The sequence below is a fragment of the Amblyraja radiata genome, chromosome 24 (assembly GCF_010909765.2).
Source record: "Amblyraja radiata isolate CabotCenter1 chromosome 24, sAmbRad1.1.pri, whole genome shotgun sequence".
NCBI lineage: Eukaryota > Metazoa > Chordata > Chondrichthyes > Rajiformes > Rajidae > Amblyraja > Amblyraja radiata.
In genome coordinates this window covers 11907500-11926891 of record NC_045979.1, presented here as the reverse complement: position 1 = coordinate 11926891, position 19392 = coordinate 11907500, and the positions used below count along the sequence as shown (strand labels likewise).

General features: G+C 39.5%; 1 protein-coding gene across 11 annotated transcripts in view; it reads right to left on the bottom strand.

Moving 5' to 3' along the window:
• ppfia4 (PTPRF interacting protein alpha 4) overlaps positions 1-19392 on the bottom strand; it is a 551689-nt gene that overhangs the window by 83187 nt on the left and 449110 nt on the right. For all 11 annotated transcript variants that reach the window (XM_033042432.1, XM_033042428.1, XM_033042431.1 and 8 more), the window contains exons 5-8: positions 14817-14933; positions 5561-5782; positions 4797-4943; positions 1340-1474 (exon numbers count right to left, since the gene is read on the bottom strand). In XM_033042432.1, coding sequence (XP_032898323.1) covers positions 1340-1474; positions 4797-4943; positions 5561-5782; positions 14817-14933 — 621 coding nt within the window. The remainder of the gene's footprint in view (positions 1-1339; positions 1475-4796; positions 4944-5560; positions 5783-14816; positions 14934-19392) is intronic.

Genomic DNA, 19392 nt, shown 5'->3' with positions numbered 1-19392 from the left:
TTGTGATGGAGAGGTTCCAGTGGACAACCATGGCACAGAAAGCATTCTGAAATAAATTAAAAAGGCATAAAAAATCTGTGAATGTGAGATGGTATAGAGTCATAGCCCTCCTTGTTCATGCCGCCCAAAATGGCAGAATAGGATAGTCCCAATTGTCTCTATTTGGCCCATAGCCGTCTAAACCGCCCCTGTCCATATGTCAGTCCAAATGTATTTCAAAAGCTGTAATTGTATCTGCAAATAGGGTTAAATGCATTGTGGATGAGAATTGAACAACCTTCTCGGTTAAATCTACCGCTTATGTGCTTGCATCTTATCAATACACTGCAATTCAACGGAATTTATAACTTTAGAAACTCTGGGAAACTTGGTAATCTATCCTTTTAGATAAAATCAATTGCAAGGCTGTCACAGATTTTTCAGATATTCAGGGAAAGTGTACAACATCAGAAAACTTCAGAACCATCATATTCTGGAACAGAATTTCAGCCTTATTATTGGACACTGGAGATGAACTAAGGTCAGAACATGAACTACAACACCAGCATCCATTCTGCAGGTCTCAGTGGTGTTTGTAACATTAATAAAGTGGAAGTTCACAAACATTTGTGAATGATTACATCTATGTCATCTCCTGATAAAGACAATTGTACAATTAAAATAAATGGCAGTTATTCATGAAATGGCCAATCAATTATTTTTCAGCATGCAAATAAAAGTTTCTTTTTGCTAAAGAGCACTCCAAGAACACGGTTTACATTTACTTCATATGCTTGGAGGTCCAAACTCGTGCCATGTTCTAAATGATTAGTTTAATGTTTCAATTGGTGAAAAAAGATCTACCAAATTAGAAATGAGAAAAATCCATTGATGTGGCAAATTAGCAGTGAAAAGTGCGAACCTAAATAAAAATGTTAGAATAAAACACTATTGTAAAAATGGATGTCACGTTTTAAACATGTAGTTTAAAGCTCATCAGAACAAAATGTTTTGAAAGATTTGACTGAAGGAAAGCTTGATGAATCATGAATATTTAATGTTTGATGAGCTTTAAGGTCATTGCTGAATGTAGTCCCCTACCAATTAATGCAAAATCCATGGTCACATCTTATTGCCAGAACTCTGCATCCATTTTATATGTCAATGTCCATTCAGTAACATGTACATCACAAGATTTCTGCGCTATAAGTCCAAAAATAAGAAAAAAAAAAAAATCAAAAATCTTTTGAAGGTGTGGAAAGTGTGTGACGCTGATGAATCAAAACGCATATTGGATGCACGTAGAGGTGTAATTGTAGAGTTTCCCTCCCATTTGAAAGGCCAGTGGCAAGACACACACCTTTGTCAGAGCTGCGACTCGTTGAGCAAGCTCAGCCTCCACCTCAGGCAAGGTCTCAGCCTTCCTCATCGTCTGCTGTAGCCTTTGTTCAGCCAGCTCCAGCAGTTCCTGGATGTGTCGATTCTTTTCTTCACTCTTTAAAAGAGAAAAGTGCTTTGTGAGTGCTGCAGTAACATTGCTCTTGCCGAATGCTGCTCTGGCACGGCACATCTCTTTCTACAACGCGGGAGGCAACGTGTCACATTCTCTTCCCTCAACCATCTCTCAAAAATAGGATGTGAGACAATTAATCATTTGCATCGATCCACTCTGAACTATATTATTTATTTTTTATGCTGCGTATTTAGGACTATTGCATATTATAAAAAATATTTAGAATCATATTATTTTTTTTAAATGGAACTAAAATATTTATTTTGGAATTACACAAGAGTCATACAGCACAGAAAAAACCCCCCTCTGCACAAACTTTCAAGACAAACCCCATTTAGACGGCACAGTGGCATAGCAGTAGATCTGCTGCCCTGCAGCTCCAGAAACCCAGGTTCGATCCTGACTCTGGGTGCTGTCTGTACGGAGTTTGTACATTCTCCCTATGACCCGCATGGATTTTCTCGGGGAACTCCGGTTTCCTCCCACATTCCAAGGACGTACAGGTTTGCAGATCTGCTTAGGTGAAAATTGTAAATTGTCCCTAGTATGTAAGATAGTGTTAGTGTACTAGGTGATCGCTGGTCGGGGTGGACATAGTGGGCCGAAGGGTCTGTTTCTGCGCTGTTTCTCTAAGGTCTAAAGTCTATTTAGACTAACCTAATTTTATTCTGCCCACCTACTCATCAATGTACCTCAAGTTGAACAACACATCTACACACTCAGGGCAATTTACCATTGCTAATTATTCCACCACCCAGCACATCTTAGGTTGACACAAAATGTTGGAGTAACTCAGCGGGACAGGCAGCATCTCTGGATAGAGGGAATGGGTGACGTTTTGGGTCAAAACCCTTTTTCAGACTGGATGCATGTAGAAGTGTAATTGTAGTGTTGTAGAAGGAGGCTGAAGAAGGGTCTCGACCCGAAATGTCAACCTTTCCTTCTCTCCAGATATGCTGCCTGTCCCGCTGGGTTACTCCAGCATTTTGTGTCTATCTTCGATGTGACAAGAAACCTCCTCTGCACAAAGTTGTCAACATCACTATTTAGTCACATAAGAACATGATATTCATGTTAAATTAACATTTAAGATTAATCTGCACTTCATCACCATTAATACAGAGTATATGAGTTTACACTAATCAATTCTTGCAATACACATCGGAAACAAGCATTAAATCCTGCGGTATAACTCAATATTGCTGTATTCTACATTTTGTCTTCTAAACTGCAATAAATGATACTGATAAAGCCCTGAGCTATGAAGCAAAGCACAACACATCATCTTTATACTTTTTCAACTAACATTAGGATTCAGTGAAAAGTACGTCCAGTGATTTTAACAGTGCAGGCTTCTACTGTCGTATGTTCATCATCTATAGTTACAGCCTTTAATGTTTGACCTTCAGGTACAATAGCTACTAATCGTTGCCTGCGTGCACTATAATTAAAGATTCATCAGTGTTTAAACCTTCTATGGATCAAACAGCTTTTGATTCTTTTCTGGAGTTTTGGAAATTGAAAGCTGTCTGGAAACAGAAGGTTGCCGTCTTTCCTGTAGGTTGCAGATAGTGAGAGTATTAACAAAAAAAGATACTGCATCAGTGCTTCAATCTCAGGCGGTGACCCAAATAAATAAAATGAGGGGACTTCCTCATCCTCTGCTAAATGCTGAAGACAACCACTGGGACTCAAACATCAAGCTGCAATAAATGACGCTGACAGAGACCTGAGCTCTAGAACTCCAAGCAAATACAATCATACATCATACATACACTTCTGGTTCAGAAAATGTTTTTGTCAATGTGAAAACAAAAATCAGCTGCATGATGCAGCAACTGAGTGACTCTGGATAAATTAAAGGCACATCGTAGGTTGAATTCTGTGCAACTAACTCAACACATCCAAGGAAGCTGCTCCATTCATCACACAGATTTAAGTAGAGCAGTCCTGATGTGCAGGATTTTATTTTAAATTAAAAGCGCTGCTGACTAGTCAGCCTGGTGTCACAGAAATTGAGGCCACTAATTCGCTGTGGTAGGCTGTACGCATGCATTTGGCAGTTGTGAGTGAACTGACATGCATTTTCTCAGAGGGGGCAGCGTTAATCTTACACACTTTGAATAGTTATTGTTGAGGTCTGTCAATTAACCACTCGCTCAGTATTAAATCAGGATTTGGACAAGCAAAGCCAGTGTTTATTTCCCGTTCTTAACTGCCTTTAAAAAGGTTGGTGCTGAAATGTCTTGAACCTGTGAAGATGGTCGTGTGATGAAGGAATTATGCTATATTTCCAGGTTAACATTGTGTGCAACTTGGAGATTAACCCATGATTGATCCTTTTTCAGTCTTTAGTGTTTGGAGATACACTGTGGTAACAAGGCCTTTGGGCCCACCAAGTCCACGCCAACCAACTCACTAGCAATATCCAACACACTATGGACAATTTACAATTTATAGAACCAATTAACCTAAAATCCTGTACATCTTTGGAGTGTGGGAGGAAACTGGAGCACCTGGAGAAAAACACACATGGTCATAGGAAGAACGTACCAACTCTGTACAGACAGCACCCGTAGTCAGGATCGAACCTGGGTCTCTGGTGCTGTAAGGCAGCAACTCTACTGCAACCTCACAATTCCTCCTGTTGTCCTTTTGCCTTTTGGTGATGCAGTCACAGGTTTGGGAGGTGATGTCCAACTAATCTATGCGAATAATTGCAGTGCATTTTATTATGGTGGAAGAAATGAATATTAAGAAAAATACGTGGGATTAAAACCAGGCAAGCTGTTTTTTCCTGGATGATGTTGGGCATCTTGAGTGATATTGTGGCTGCACTCATTACACTCATAATACTCATGGACTTGTGCCTTGCAAATGGTGCAGAGGCTTTAGGTAACAAGAGGCGAGTTGGTTGCTGCAGGATCTTGAGCTTCTAACCTAAGTCTTGTAGCTACTGTATTTATATGGCTGGCCTAGCTGAGTTTCATGTAACCCTCGTGGGAGAGTTGGCAATGATATTGGAACTGAATATTAAGGTTGAGCCGTCAGACTTTTGGAATCGGAGCTGGTGCATGCCTGCCACAGTGAACAGGAAAACTAGACGGAAGTAAACAAATATAAAAGACTGGTCTTGACATTCAATGAGCTCCAAATAAATGACTACTTATCAAATGCATGGTGAGAATAACAGCACTTGACAATCCTAAAGATTAAAGATGTCTTTATATGATTTACTAGGGGTGGATAAAATGACCAGTTTACTCGTCAGCATAAATATGTTCATCGACCACACAAAGGTTACCTGACGGTGCAGCGAATCCTTATTTACAAGCTCATTTTCAAGTTTATCGTTAAGATCGTGCACTGATGTGGACTCTCTTTGTGCAGCTAAATAACGCTTTTCAAGCGTTGTAATCCTCTCCTCCATATCTTCCTTCTGTGCCATTGCCTAAAGCCAACAAAGCAGAGAGTTAAATGTTGAATTCAACCAGATGTCAGCCTTTGCTTGGTCGCTGACACTCCTGGATGAGAAAGATGTCATTTCAAACCCCTTGACATTCAAAGGGAGAACTTCAGTGCAATAAGAATGGTCTGGGTTTCTCTTTTGTAGAGATAAGGATTCCTCAGGCACCGTTTAAAGATGAGCTTGGGAGTTCCTCCTGAGCAAATGTTTAACCCTTAATCAGCATCCTGAATGGAAAAGGAGATAGCCATGGAAATAGTGGATGCATTGGTTGACATCTTCAAACAATTCTTTAGATTATAAAATAGTTGTTGTAGATGGAGGGTGTCAAATCCTATCCTATTATTTAAACAAAAACAGGGAGAAAAAACAAAGAATTACGAGTCAGTTAAGCTAATATCGGTAATAGGGGAAAATGCTTGAGTGAATGGTAAAGAATGTGATAGCAGGATTTTTAGAAAATATCAACAGGAATAGACAAAGTCAAAATTGCAAACCATTGTCCAATTAGTAAAAATCTCAGATGAAAATATTTACATTGTAGACACGAGAAGTTTTAAGAGGATATGATTTTAAATAATTGGAAGTTGGTCACATCTCACCTCCCTGATGTCTCTTTGGTACTTGTTGTTCATTTCTTCAGATCTGATCAGATCCTTCCTGGCTGTATTCAGGTCTTCTTCCAGTTCAGCCACCCGCGCTGATATTGTAGACAGACGGTCTTTCATCTGCGTCACTTCAAAGTTCTGTTTCTCCAGCAAGTCCTGCATATCCACAACCCGACTAATCTCATCATTGGGATCAATGGAACCATTTGAAAGTCTCTGCAGAGTTAATGGCAAAACAACAGAGATTACAGACACAATGTTCTCCTTGGATTCACAGTCGAGATCTGTCATAATTAGAAGTTATCACTTTGACATTTTAAAGTGAGATATGAACTGTTAAACCAGTTTCATTTTAGTAAGTATAGGGAGAGGTTGAGTCAGCTGGGACTCTATTCCTTGGAGCGCGGGAGGATGAGGGGTGATCTGATAGAGGTGTATAAAATCATGAGAGAAATAGATCGGGTAGACGCAAAGTGTCTCTTGCCCAGAGTCGGTGAATCGAGGACTAGAGGACATAGGTTTAAGGTGAAGGGGAAAAGATTTAATAGGAATCCGAGGGGTAAACTTTTCACACACAGGGTGGTGGGTGTATGGAACAAGCTGCCAGAGAAGGTAGTTGAGGCAGGGACTATCCTAACATTTAAGAAACAGTTAGACAGGTACATGGAAAGGACAGGTTGGAAGGGATATGGACCAAACGCAGGCAGGTGGGACTAGTGTAGCTGGGACATGTTGGCCAGTGTGTGCAAGTTGGGCCGAAGGGCCTGTTTCCACACTGTATCACTCTATGGCTCTATGTTCTTACAATAATCTTTGCAGGCATATTTACAGTAAGTAGGTTTTATTGAGATTGGTTCCAATCAAAGGGCAGATTCAAATTGATCTATACTACTGGATAGAAACATAGAAACAGAAAAATAGGTGCAGGAGTAGGCCATTCGGCCCTTCGAGTCAGCAACGCCATTCAATATGATCAAAGTTGATCATCTAAAATCAGTACCCCATTCCTGCTTTTTCCCCATATCCCTTAATTCCTGTAGCCCTAAGAGCTAAATCTAACTCTCTTGAAAACATCCAGTGAATTGGCCTCCACTGCCTTCTGTGGCAGAGAATTCCACAGATTCACAACTCTCTGGGTGAAGACATTTTTCCTCATCTCAGTCCTAAATGGCCTACCCCTTATTCTTAAACTGTGACCCCTGGTTCTGGACTCCCCTAACATTGGGAACATTTTTCCTGTCCAATCCTTTATGAATTTTTATATGTTTCCATAAGATCCCCTCTCATCATTGTAAATTCTAGTGAATACAAGCCCAGTTGACCCATCCATTCATCATATGTCAGTCCCGCCATCCCGAGAATTAACCCGGTGAACAAATTGTGTAATGAAACGGTAAAGAACTTGTGACATTGATGACATACAAATGTTCCACATAATTCTGTACTAATCGGGCACTACATTGCCAAGAGCTGATGGTGTAAATATTAGATGTTAATGCCACTGAGCAAATCGAGTGCAATCAGAACTCGGTATTATTTTATTCAAAAGCAAAATGTACAAACATAATTTGCAACTAATGGCCCGTCCTCTTTTGTAATAGAATTCAATTAATCATTTTGTAAGAAATGAATATGGAGTAACACAGGAATTATTTGTGAAATTATTTTTTTGATAAATGTAGATGTCAAATATCTCAACGGGCCCCTCGTGGTAAAAGCTTTTGAGTACTGTGAGACTGCAATATTTTAAGATGATGAAAAAAAAACAATAAAAAGATTTTAAAAGAAAGAAAGAAAGAAAGAAAGAAAGAATGAAAGAAAGAAAGAAAGAAGGGCAACATTACTGAAGCATTTGTCCCTGTCAGCCATAGTCCTTGCTTTCTCGCTCCCTCCCCCTTTCCCAGCTCTCCGTCTCCGCATCTTCCTTTCTTTAACCGCCCCCCCCCCCCCCACGACATCAGTCTGAAGAAGTGTCTCGACCCGAAAGATCGCCTATTCCTTCTCTCCATAGATGCTGCCTCACCCGCTGAGTTTCTCCAGCATTTTTGTCTACCTTCGATTATTCCAGTATCTGCAGCTTTCTTAAACATCAAAGCAATGTTGCTCCTTCTGCTCCATAGGGATTTTTTTCACACAGTGCAAATGAAAGTTGCATTGTCATTGACATATAAGACTTCTCACCTTGCTGGCAAAGACCAAAAGTAGTTGTACATAACAATGATTTGGTCTAAACAACCTAACCAAACTAATCACAATTCCAGTGTTGGAATTAGAACAAATTCAGAAGAGTGACACATCATCATTAAACCTTTTCAGGTCAATGGCTTCATTACTCTGGGCACTGTTCTGGATGGGGTGGTTCTGCTGAAATTCTCCACACCGGTCTCTTGAGTGTCTTCTAACTAGAAATGTCACAATTATGTTTCTGAGCAACTTCTCAATGTGGTTGCAGTTGAGGAATTAGTCAGCATTACAACATTTGCAGTCTCTTGTGTCTCAAATATTCAAAATGAGCCGTCCATAAGTAGTTATAAAAAGATGCTAAGCGGATGGGAGACTCTAAAGAAGAACCAAGTTATTCAGTGCAGAATAGTTGTGAAAAAGAAAACTGTTCAGGGCGAACTGTTTTCTCTGGAACATTGGAGTGTGAGAGTGTGAGAGTGTGAGAGACTTGATAGAAGTATATACAATCATGAGAGGCAGAGGTAGGTTGAGTCAGAACCTTTTTCCCAGGGTGGAAATGTCCAAAACTAGAGGATGTAGGTGTAAAATGAGTAAAGAATTCCAGATTCACCAACCTCTGACTAAAGAAATTCCTCCTCATCTCCTTCCTAAAAGAATGTCCTTTAATTGTGAGGATATAACCTTTAGTCCTAGACTCCCACAAGTGAAAAGATCCCCTCCACATCCACTCTATCCAAGCCTTTCACTTTTCTGTATGTTTCAATGAGGTCCCCCCTCATTCTTCTAAACTACAGAGAATATAGGCCCAGTGCCGTCAAACTCTCATCATATGTTAACCTAGTCATTCCAGGGATCATTCTTGTAAACCTCCTCTGCACCCTCTCCAGAGCCAGCACATCCTTCATGGAAGTGCATGGAATAGAAGGATATAGATCATGTACAGATAGGTAAGATCAGTTTAACTTGGCATCATGTTCGGCACAAACATTGTGGGCCAAAGGGCCCATGCCTGTGCTGTACTGTTCTATGTTCTATGAATCAAGTGTTCTGAAGAGGCGAGACCAGACTAGGTTTGAAATGTCTGAATAATTATCCATGAAACTTAAAATGTTCAAAGATCTAAATTCACTGATGGAACAGTGAACATAGTAACTTAAAGCAAACAAGAAATTAATATAATACTATAACCACAATTTTAGATGAAAACCAATATGTATACTTAACAACATGAGTAATCATACACTTTCACCAGGATTGCTACTAATCTCCAAGCATTTATAAAAATCAGTATCTAATTTCAAGAACCAATGATGTACAAGTTCAAAATGAAATAATAACCAATTTACCACCTACACAGTTCTCATGTAGAGATAGACAAGAAAGAATTGATGAAGTTATTTTGTACTTAATGACAAAATTATACCATGAGTAATTTGCCCTTTTCAAACATAATTTGATCTTCCGAGAGAGGCAGATGTAGATCACTAACAGTCTAATAAAAAATGATTATGAAGTTAGGATGAGCTGCTAATCGGATAACTTCGAAGAAAGAAATTCAAAATATGACAGTTTGCAACCATTCACAGTCCCAACAACAGGGTAATTCTGACTCCCAAGGCTTTACAATTAGTATATAAATAGATGATTTCAGATTTCCAGCATCCGCAATCTTTTGCTTAAATACATAAATAGATCTATGAATGACAAAAGGTGAACATGATGCATGTAAAGAGTCGATGTTAAGATTAAAAAAATCACAACTCGAACATCGTGTTGGCAGGTTACCGCAAAGACGTTTTTGTAAGTTTCTTTTCACATTCCTTAAAAATCTATTTTTGCTAACTAATTTGCATGAATTTTCCATTTATAGTGAAATCAACAACAAGTACACAAAAATAGAATCAGCACCGGTTTCCCAAGCTGTTATGTGCCTTTTTCCAACTGTTACTTCGGTTGAAAGAAAAATAAACAGAATCAAAATGAACAATAGCTAAAGTTGCAAATTCTGTCAAGAACCGAAAAGATAGAAATGTAATAATTTACATTTATACAGTGCATTACCTCATTTCACCAGATGTGCTTAGGATTTTTTATTGAATTATGTATTTTTAATGTGTGGTCACTAAACAATGGGAAGGGTGGCAGCTATTTTGTGTGTAGTTTTTGGCAGTTTGGGCGAGCTAGGAATTTTGACCATGTCCTGTTCTCCTTTCAATTGTGTCATGGTATTATGTGCAGCAACTGAAGATAATGAACACAAAGGCTGATTTACCGTCACCTCCAGTCCATTCCGTGCTCAAATCTGAAATGGGGGTTTGAGTTCAAAACTGTGAATGAAACCGGAAGCCAGGGAATATTGTGTCGGAAGGAATTGCCGATGCTGGTTTACACCGAAGATACACACAAAATGTTGGAGTAACTCAGCGGGCCAGGCACCGTCTCTGACCGATACCCTTCTTCAGACCTGAAACGTCACTCATTCCTTCTCTCCTGTCCCGCTGAGTTACTCCAGCGTTTTTTTGTCTAGCCAGGGAATATTGTCAGTGTTCCCCAAAAATGTTATTAACTACATTCATGCATCAATGATATTGTCAACAGTTATGTAAATTTAGATAATACTAATAAATGATTCTGTGGCTGTACATTTTTAAGGGGAGGATGATAGTTTGTTCAATGCCAAAACTATTAATGCTCAGAACAAATACTCTTCAATGAATTATATCAATGAATGCTCTCAATTCTGGCACCACAAAATGAATGGCAATGTAAGATTTTCTCATTAACATATCTGCATCAGAACTTTGACAAAATACCACTGTGAAAACCAGGCAAAGATTTAGCACCAATCAGGGTTGCGTTTGGCACATTAAGCATAAATGGCAGCAGTAAGTGCGTCAAGAAGCATCTGTGGAGTCAGAGAGATAGTCAACATTTTGTGTCGAGATCATGCATTTGGATTGTCATAATGTATAGTGGAGCAGGCTTGCAGGTCAAATGGCCTGCTGCTGTTCCCAATCCTGATGTTCCATGACGGCTGACATGGTGCACTTGAATTCCAAACTCGATTCCATTGGGCAAGGTCTTTATGCCTGGTCCCAAATCCAGACTCGAATCCCGTGGATTCCTCATGCCCACAACTATCCTCTCCATGGCCATGTGGACTTCCTCTGGATGCTCAGGTCTCCTTAAACATGTGTTGATTGGTAATCATAAATTGGCCTTAGTTTAAGTTAACAACAAAACAGAACCAAAGGGGAGATGACAGGCATGTATGAGTGAATCAGTCACAGGAAGACAGAGAAGTAGGGAAAGAGGGGAGGCAACTAATAAGATAGTTTCTATGAGAATCCATATAAAGTTAACTTGCAAATGGCCTTGTTCTGTCTCATTGTAAGTTTAAGAAGTGAGGCTAACTATAGTAGTCTTACAAGAAGCTGATGTGGAATATGACCTCCTTTTGTGTGGTTATCAGTCTGGAATTTAATTTTCCTCGTGTTCAAGGGGAGCTATCACCTCTTCAGAATGATATTTGTCTATCCAATGTGTATATATTGAACAGGTCTATTTTTTAATAACAGTGTTCGAACTGCATGGAGTACGAATCAAATGCTAATCTATCCATTATTGTTCCGTGATGGCTTGTGAGACAAGCCGACAGAAGCAATTTTATTTTGTCCTTTAATCATAATTTGACAATGCATGAGGCGCTCTGAATTAAATTAAAAACAAAATAAATTCACCCCATAGTGGAGAAGAAAAAAAAGAGAGAAAAAAAACCCCAATCATATGAAAGCATAATATAGGAAATGAAATGGGAATATCTGGGTGTGAAGCTTTGTGGTAGCACAGCTAGATCTGTAGCTAGAACTGAAAGGATTTTCAATGCTCCAGCTGTTTCTACACCTGAACACACGTCCGCTTTGCTTTATTGCAAACATCATTGCATATATGATAAGGAAGATTGTAATTCCCTGACTGCCTCCACAGTACAACTGGCCAGAAGTGCTCCAAGCACTGTGGGAGGATTTACCCACTCAGGCAATGCTGGCTGTCAGAGAAATGACATTCTGCTCTTCTGTGTTAAAAAACACTTGAACATATCAAAGATTAACCTCATTATGCCTGTGAAGTCAGTACATAGGGTTTCAGAAGCCATGGGTGTTAGAGAATAGTAAATAAGCATAGTTGCAGGTGGAAATATGGTAAAAATCTACATATAAATATTTGAATATCCATACAATTATATCAATATACTAGCCACATATGAAAAAAATGCTCATAAATATGAGACTATAAAACACAAAACAGCAAAAAAAAAATGTGAATAGTGTAGAAATGTAATATAAATAACTAACCAAGAATGAATACAGACAAAAAATAGTGGAGAAAACTAAAGCAAATCTAACAGGTAAATCTAAATAATTAAAAGCCTCATCTTGACCACTTCCTGTCTGTGCTGTATATTGATTTTAGAAAAAACGCTACCATATATTGCTATGATATTTGGTCATCTTACTCACAGTCCTCCTCCGCTGAGCAGGCCCTGAAGATTTTTCCCATCAATGAAAAATAAAAAAGTTATGAGTATTTAAAAAACCTTGAGATCCTCTCGCCTGTCAATCACCGCGATGAAGGTAACGCCCCATCTGGGGGGGGGGGGGGCAGGACTATAAAACCCTGGATGCCTGAACATGACTTAGTCACTCTGCAAGATTGCGAGGGAGAAGTCATTACTCTCATTCTAGGCTGTGCATCAATTGAACTGTGAGTCTGCAATGTACATGCAATAAATGATTTGTTAGCCCTTAATGAAAATGAAATGAGTTGTTTGGCCTGCCCTGTGCTTGAAACTGCAATGGCAATGAAAATGAAATGAAATTGCAATGAGCTGTTTGACTTGGCCTGCCCTGTGCTTGAAACTGTAATGGCAATGGCAATGGCAATGGCAATGAAAATGCAATGAGTTGTTCGGCCTGCCCTGCGCTTGAAACTGCAATGGCAATGGAAGTGAAATGAAAATGCAATCATTTGTTCGGCCTGCCCTGTGCTTGAAACTGCAATGGCAATGGAAGTGAAATGAAAATGCAATCAGCTGTTCGGCCTGCCCTGTGCTTGAAACTGCAATGGCAATGGAAGTGAAATTAAAATGCAATCAGCTGTTTGACCAGCCCTGCGCTTGAAATGAAATGGAAATGAAATGAAATGAGTTGTTTGGCCTGCCTGAAACCAGTCCCTTTTGCCCAAAATGCCCATATTAGCCCAGGAGGAGCATTTTGGCCACTAGCCGTGAGTGAGTGAGCTGCCAGCACAACAGGCTTGAGTGACTGCGCCACCAGCCCAGGAATCCATTCGGTCCACAATGTCCATACTAGCCCTCTGGAAACCAGTCCCTTCAGCCCACAACACCCATACTAGCGCTCCAGACCCCCCCCCCCCCCACTGGCCACCAATATTGGAATTGGTGGAGAGGTGGAATATTGCGTTGGGGGACCAGCCCTCCCGTGTGATGCTGGGACCCAAAGGGTCCCACTTAGTCTAGTATATTATAGTTTGCTTCAAATGCAACATTTTGCATTGAGCACCTTCATAGATTACTTTTAATCTGATGAATGTAGTGCAAATTCTTCTGAGGATCAACTATTATTTTTAATATCAGTGCAAAACAGTATAAAATTATTTAAAACAAACTAACTCCTTAAACTCTTCAGGAATGGAAGCAATACAGATTTTAAAATATTGAATGAATATCACTTCAGCATTTCACTGCAAATTAATAGGCCTTCTCGACTGGAGAATAATGTGGTCATGAGCACAATAGTAACACATACTCTTTACCCGTGGAAGAATAGTACTTAAATTTCCAGTCATTGATTAATAATTTCACTTTAAGTGTATGTTCTGGAGTGAATTAAACCCATCGACTGTTAGTGAATTATAACCACACTGAAGCTTCACAGAGTGAAATGCCATCCTTACGATGTTCTAACATTTATGAGCAATTAATCATTTTTAGCATTGCAGTGCAAAATTAACAATGCAAACAAGATTATGTGAAAATATATTATATTGAATTACAATAGAAACTTAACAAATATACTACCTATTTATCAGCATCAAACATTAGTGCAATATTTCTGCAGGAATTAAGTGATCTATACACTTATTTGTAACAAACTTTGCTTATCTGAACCTTTCCTCTCCTTTACATCTAATAACCTGTGTAATTTTGAAGTATTTTGTTATTCAGACTTCAAACAGTGTTCCTTTTTTAAAAATATTGATATTCAGCACTTTACTTTGCTCTTCGTGACCTATTGTATAAGAAAAGCTCCATGAATCTCGCAAACCAGCAACATTCCAATATTGAAATTGTTAATGCCTTGGGAAATTAAGAGGTAGACTGCTGCAGTCCATTTTTCTTGTCATAATAAGATGTAACTGACAGTATTAGACTTCATTTCCCACCTACATTGACTGAGAAGACAGATGGTTCAGTTCTGTTCTATTGTGGCTGATTTGGTACATTATTGCATTATGTACCATTCAAAAATAACTCCATGAGCACATAAGGTAATTTTAATGAGCCATCTGTTTTTATTTCTGGTGTTGTTTGACCTACCAATTTAGTTTAGATAGGAACAACCACACAAATGTCCAAGAGCTTCCAGTGGAGAAGGGAAATGAAGAATACTTTGTTGCAAAAGGAATTACCTAATATCCCTTTGAACTGAAGCCAGTCTGAAGGGCTTCGACTCGAAACGTCACCTATTCCTTCTATCCAGAGATGCTGATTATCCCGCTGTGTTACTCCTGCATTTTGTGTTTATCACTTTTCTTTTGTCATTTCATTGAGTACTACTTCCATCAAAGTGGGAGCTTTCCCCCACCCCCACCTCTCGTTTCCACATCTCTCCCCACTACTCCATCAGTTTGTGGAAGGGTCCTGAACCAAAGCGTCATCTGCCCATTCCCTCCACAGACGCTGCAAAACGTAAGTACTCGTAAACTTGCTGAAAAGACGAGAATCATATAACGCGCCCAGGTTACTACGGCTGAAGTAAACTACCTTCCACGTTGTCTTCAGTGCAGCTTCTGTGCTCTCGGTGATTTGCAAATCTTCTGGACCCTCACCAGCTGCTGTTTTCCTCTGTGTGTGTGCGGTCTGTTGCCTCAGTACGGTCATCTATTAAAAATAACATGCAATGACAGCCTTACAACAGAACACAAGCAGCAGTAAATACACAATGCAAATCTCATATTGTACCATTTACAGGCACAAAACTACAACGTGAGAAACCAACCTCAGATTTGGTAAAAGGGCTTTGGTAACACGATATCATCAGATCAGAATGATCATCTGGACAGTGAGAATGAGCAGATACTGAGGGAGGAAGTACTTTTACTATTGTTATTTCAAGGTTAGCAAAACATTAAATTGGGTTTAAATTATCTGCCTAACCCAGGGAATGTGCTAGGGATCCAGTGGTAGCTGTTGAAAGATTGTAAGGTTCCCACTTCCTGGCGTTCCTATGGTGCTATTTCCATCACCATCTCAATTCCCAAGTTCACACGTTATAGTAGTAGAATTAGGCCATTCGGCCCATTGAGTCTACTCCGCCATTCAATTATGGCTGATCTCTGCCTCCTAATCCCATTTTCCTGCCTTCTTCCCATACCCCTTGACACCCGTTCTAATCAAGAATTAGTCCACCTCTGCCTTAAAAATATCCACTGACTTTGTCTCCACAGCTCTCTGTGGCAATGAGTTCACATATCACTTTATTACCACTTCAAGATCCAAGCTGGAGCATGGTGACTCTTTGCAAGCCGGTCCCAGAAGGGGATCTGCCATCATCTATTGCAATCTTTAAATTTCAGCAGATCCTTTATCCTTTTACTGTGCACTGTGGACGGCTTGATTGTATTCATATATAGTCTTTTCTTTGACTGGATAGCACGCAAACAAAAACATTTTCACTGCACTTTGGTACATGTGAAAATAATAAACTAAACCACACTAAAGTTACAAAAGTTAAGTTACATGTTACAAAGACTTTGGGACGGCACAGTGGCGCAGTGGTGTAGTTGCTGCCTTACAGCGCCAGAGACCCAGGTTCGATCCTGACTATGAATGCTGTCTGTAGAGAGTTTGTACATTCACCTTGTTTCCTCCCACACTCCAATGATGTGCAGGTGTGTAGATTAATTGGTTTCGGAAAAAATTGTAAATTATCCCTAGTGTGTAGGATAGTGCTAGTGTACCGGGTGATCGCTGATTGGCGAGGACTCGGTGGGCCTAAGGGCCTGTTTCACGTTGTTTCTCTAAAGTCTAAAAGTCTACAAGATTGAGTTGAAGGAAAAGTAAGAAGAATGTAAAAGCTTTTGTACTTTCCTCTTTTTGTTCTAAAATCAATCAAACTTTTATTGATAAGAGCCAAATACTCCTGTGGAGTTGCTACAATGATCACTGCAAGGATGGTTCCTCCCAAATATGCAAGCAACCCTAACCATTACACTGACAGATGACATTTCAATTCATGGGTGAACTTGTTATATATTGTGGAAAAATAACTTCTTACCAGAGATAAGAAATGCTTGCATTTATGTTGAGGCCACGGGTTGTTCCAATTTAGCCCATCAACCATTTTCAAAGTGTAATCACTGAAGTAATGAAGGCAAAACATCGCATGCACTATGTGATATTGGTACTAAGCAGTATCAGGTGATATATGATGATAAAAAATAAACACAACAAGAGTTCTAGTGTTGCGTCAACTTCACCACTTAAGAAAACCAATTTAGTTTTCAGCCATCTGTCAGTCTGCGAGACTTTTCTCACCAGAGTGATGCAAGGGTAACAAACTGCTGTTCAGAATCATGTTAGGCAAGGAATTAGTACCCCAATCTCGGCCACAGTTGCAGTGCGGCATATTTTCAAACACATTACAGCGAACATAAAATATCTGTCAGTGAATTATTGAATGCCAGAAAGCTATAACATTATCGGCAATGATAGAAAATTGCTCTGTGCTTGTGATTCATGCGGATCTCAGAGCGAATTTGAATATTGAGGGAGCAGTTTCAGGAGCTCAACTGTGATACCTTCTGCATTTAAACAGCCTCTTAGATCTTGAGTGAAGGATGTTTGTTTAAGGCAGGCATTGGAAATAGAGGCTGGTTTGCTTGATGGACTGAACTACATCCACAACCCTCGAATAATAATGATACAGAGAACAGGATAGAAATAGGGGAGCTTAGTAATACACAGTTAAGACAACAACCTCTACTTCCACTACATTGAGGCTATCGCCAAGTAAGCACACCGATGCCTCGACTTCCTCAGAAGATTGAGGAAGTTTGACATGTCTCCAACGACTCTTAGCAAATTTCACAGATTTACTGTAGAAAACATCCTATTGGATGCAGGCCAGCTTGGCAACAGCTCTGCCCAAGACAGGAAGAAATTGCAGAGAGTTGTAGATATAGCCTGGTCCATAACAGAAACCAGCCTCCCTTCCATCGACTACATCTACACCCACAATACCTAAGGAAAGCAGCCAATATAATCAGGGACCATTTACATCGCTGTCTTATCCTCCCTCATGCTGAAGACACAGAAGCTTGAAAGTACATCAACCAGATTCAGGAGCAGCTTATTCCCTACTTTTATCAGCCTAATGAACAGTTATCTCATAAACCATAAGTCCAGTCCCAACCCTACCTCGTTGCGGCCCTTACACTGTGCTTTCTCTATAACTGTAACACTGTAACACTATTCTCTGTACTTTGATTTTTTTCATCTTTATATTACCTGGTGTTTTATGTATGGCTTGATTGAAATCATGTATAATATGATTTGACTGGATAGCATACAAAGAAAATGTCTTACTGTATCACAATACACATGTCAGTAACAAACTAATACCAAACTCGCAGAACCAAATATCAAAGCAAAACAGGTCAATTGACTCAACTTTGTGGTGGTCTGAATCAGATATATCCTTTAGAGGACTGAGGATTCTCAATTACAGGGTATATTCAAGGCTTATAAACATATTTTCTTGTTAAACTAAGACAATCAGAGAATATTATAGGAATATGTGAATTGGGCACAGGATCACCTTGACTATTTTAATTATTATTTAGGTTTGAAGGACTGTAAGCCCTACTTCTATATTTTTGTTTCCTTGAATAGTTTTTTTAAAGTTGATTATGAGTAATCAGTAGGCAGATAGAACAGGTTAAATTGCATTGTTTGACAACATCGGCAAGAATATTACATTGTCAGCGCAATTCTACATATTTATAAACCATTACAACACTATCTTGCATTAATAATATGTTTGCAACTGTAATTGCTTTTTATTAACCAAAGTGAATGTGGTCAAAGTATTAATACAAGGAACTGCAGATGCTGGTGTACAAAAAAAGACACATAGTGCTGGAGGGAATCTCTGGGACAAGTAACATCTCTGGAGAATATGGATAGGTGATGTTTCAGGTCGGCACCCTTCTTCAGACTGCCTGACCTGAAACTTCACCTACCTCTGTCCTTCAGAGATGCTGAGTTATTCCAACACCGTGAGTCATTTTATGGTCAAAATCTTCTATTTAACTATTTTGACGAAGATTCTATTAGGTTGAACATGGAAACTGTGATAAGTAAAATCAATCGTGCCACATTATTTTAATTTCCGTGTACAAAACCATTTTTAGCAGGATTAACAATTACCTACGTATCTTAAAACTAAGGAAACATCCTGCCCATTACTTTGAAGTGGGTTTTCCACAGTAAGAACACATTTAGCCTAATTAATGTCTGAAGTTTATTGAAAGTGCGAATCAGGAGCAACATCTTCTCCTCATTGACCATCACACAAATACACCTCAAAACTGCGTGCTTGGACCCCTTCTCTACTCTCTTTACACCCTGACAATATAGATAAGTACAGCTCCAATGCTAGCTATAAATTTGCTGATGACACCACTGTAGTTGGTCGAATCACCGGTGGTGATGAGCCAGCATACAGGAGAGAGATAGAACATCTAGTAGAGTGGTGCCTAAGTTTGTTCAAACTCAATGTCAACACGACCAAAGAATTATTTGTTGACTTCAGAAAGGGGAAGTTGAGATACCACACGCCAGTTTTCATTGGTCGGTAGAGTTAGCAGATAGCATTTAGTTTAAGAGGGCTACAATACAAAAACAGGGATGCAATGCTGAAGCTTTAGAAGGCACTGGTCAGACCACATTTGGAGCATTGTGAGCAGTTTTGGGCCCATATCTGAGATGGTCCAGCGGAGGTTTACGATGAATGATCCCAGGAATGATTGGGTTAATATATGATGAGAATTTGAAGGCACTGGGCCTCTAATCACTGGAGTTGGATGAGGGGGGGACCTCATTGAACCCACTGAATAGTGAAAGGCCTGGATAGAGTGGATGTGAAGAGGATGTTTCCACTAGTGGTAGAGTATAGGACTAGAGGCTATAGCTTCAGAATATAAGGACGTACCTTGAGAAAGGAGATGACAAGGAATTTATTTAGTCAGAAGGAGGTGAATCTGTGGAATTCATTACCACACACGGCTGTGGAGGCCAAGTCAATGGATATTTTTAGGGCGGAGATTGACAGATTCTT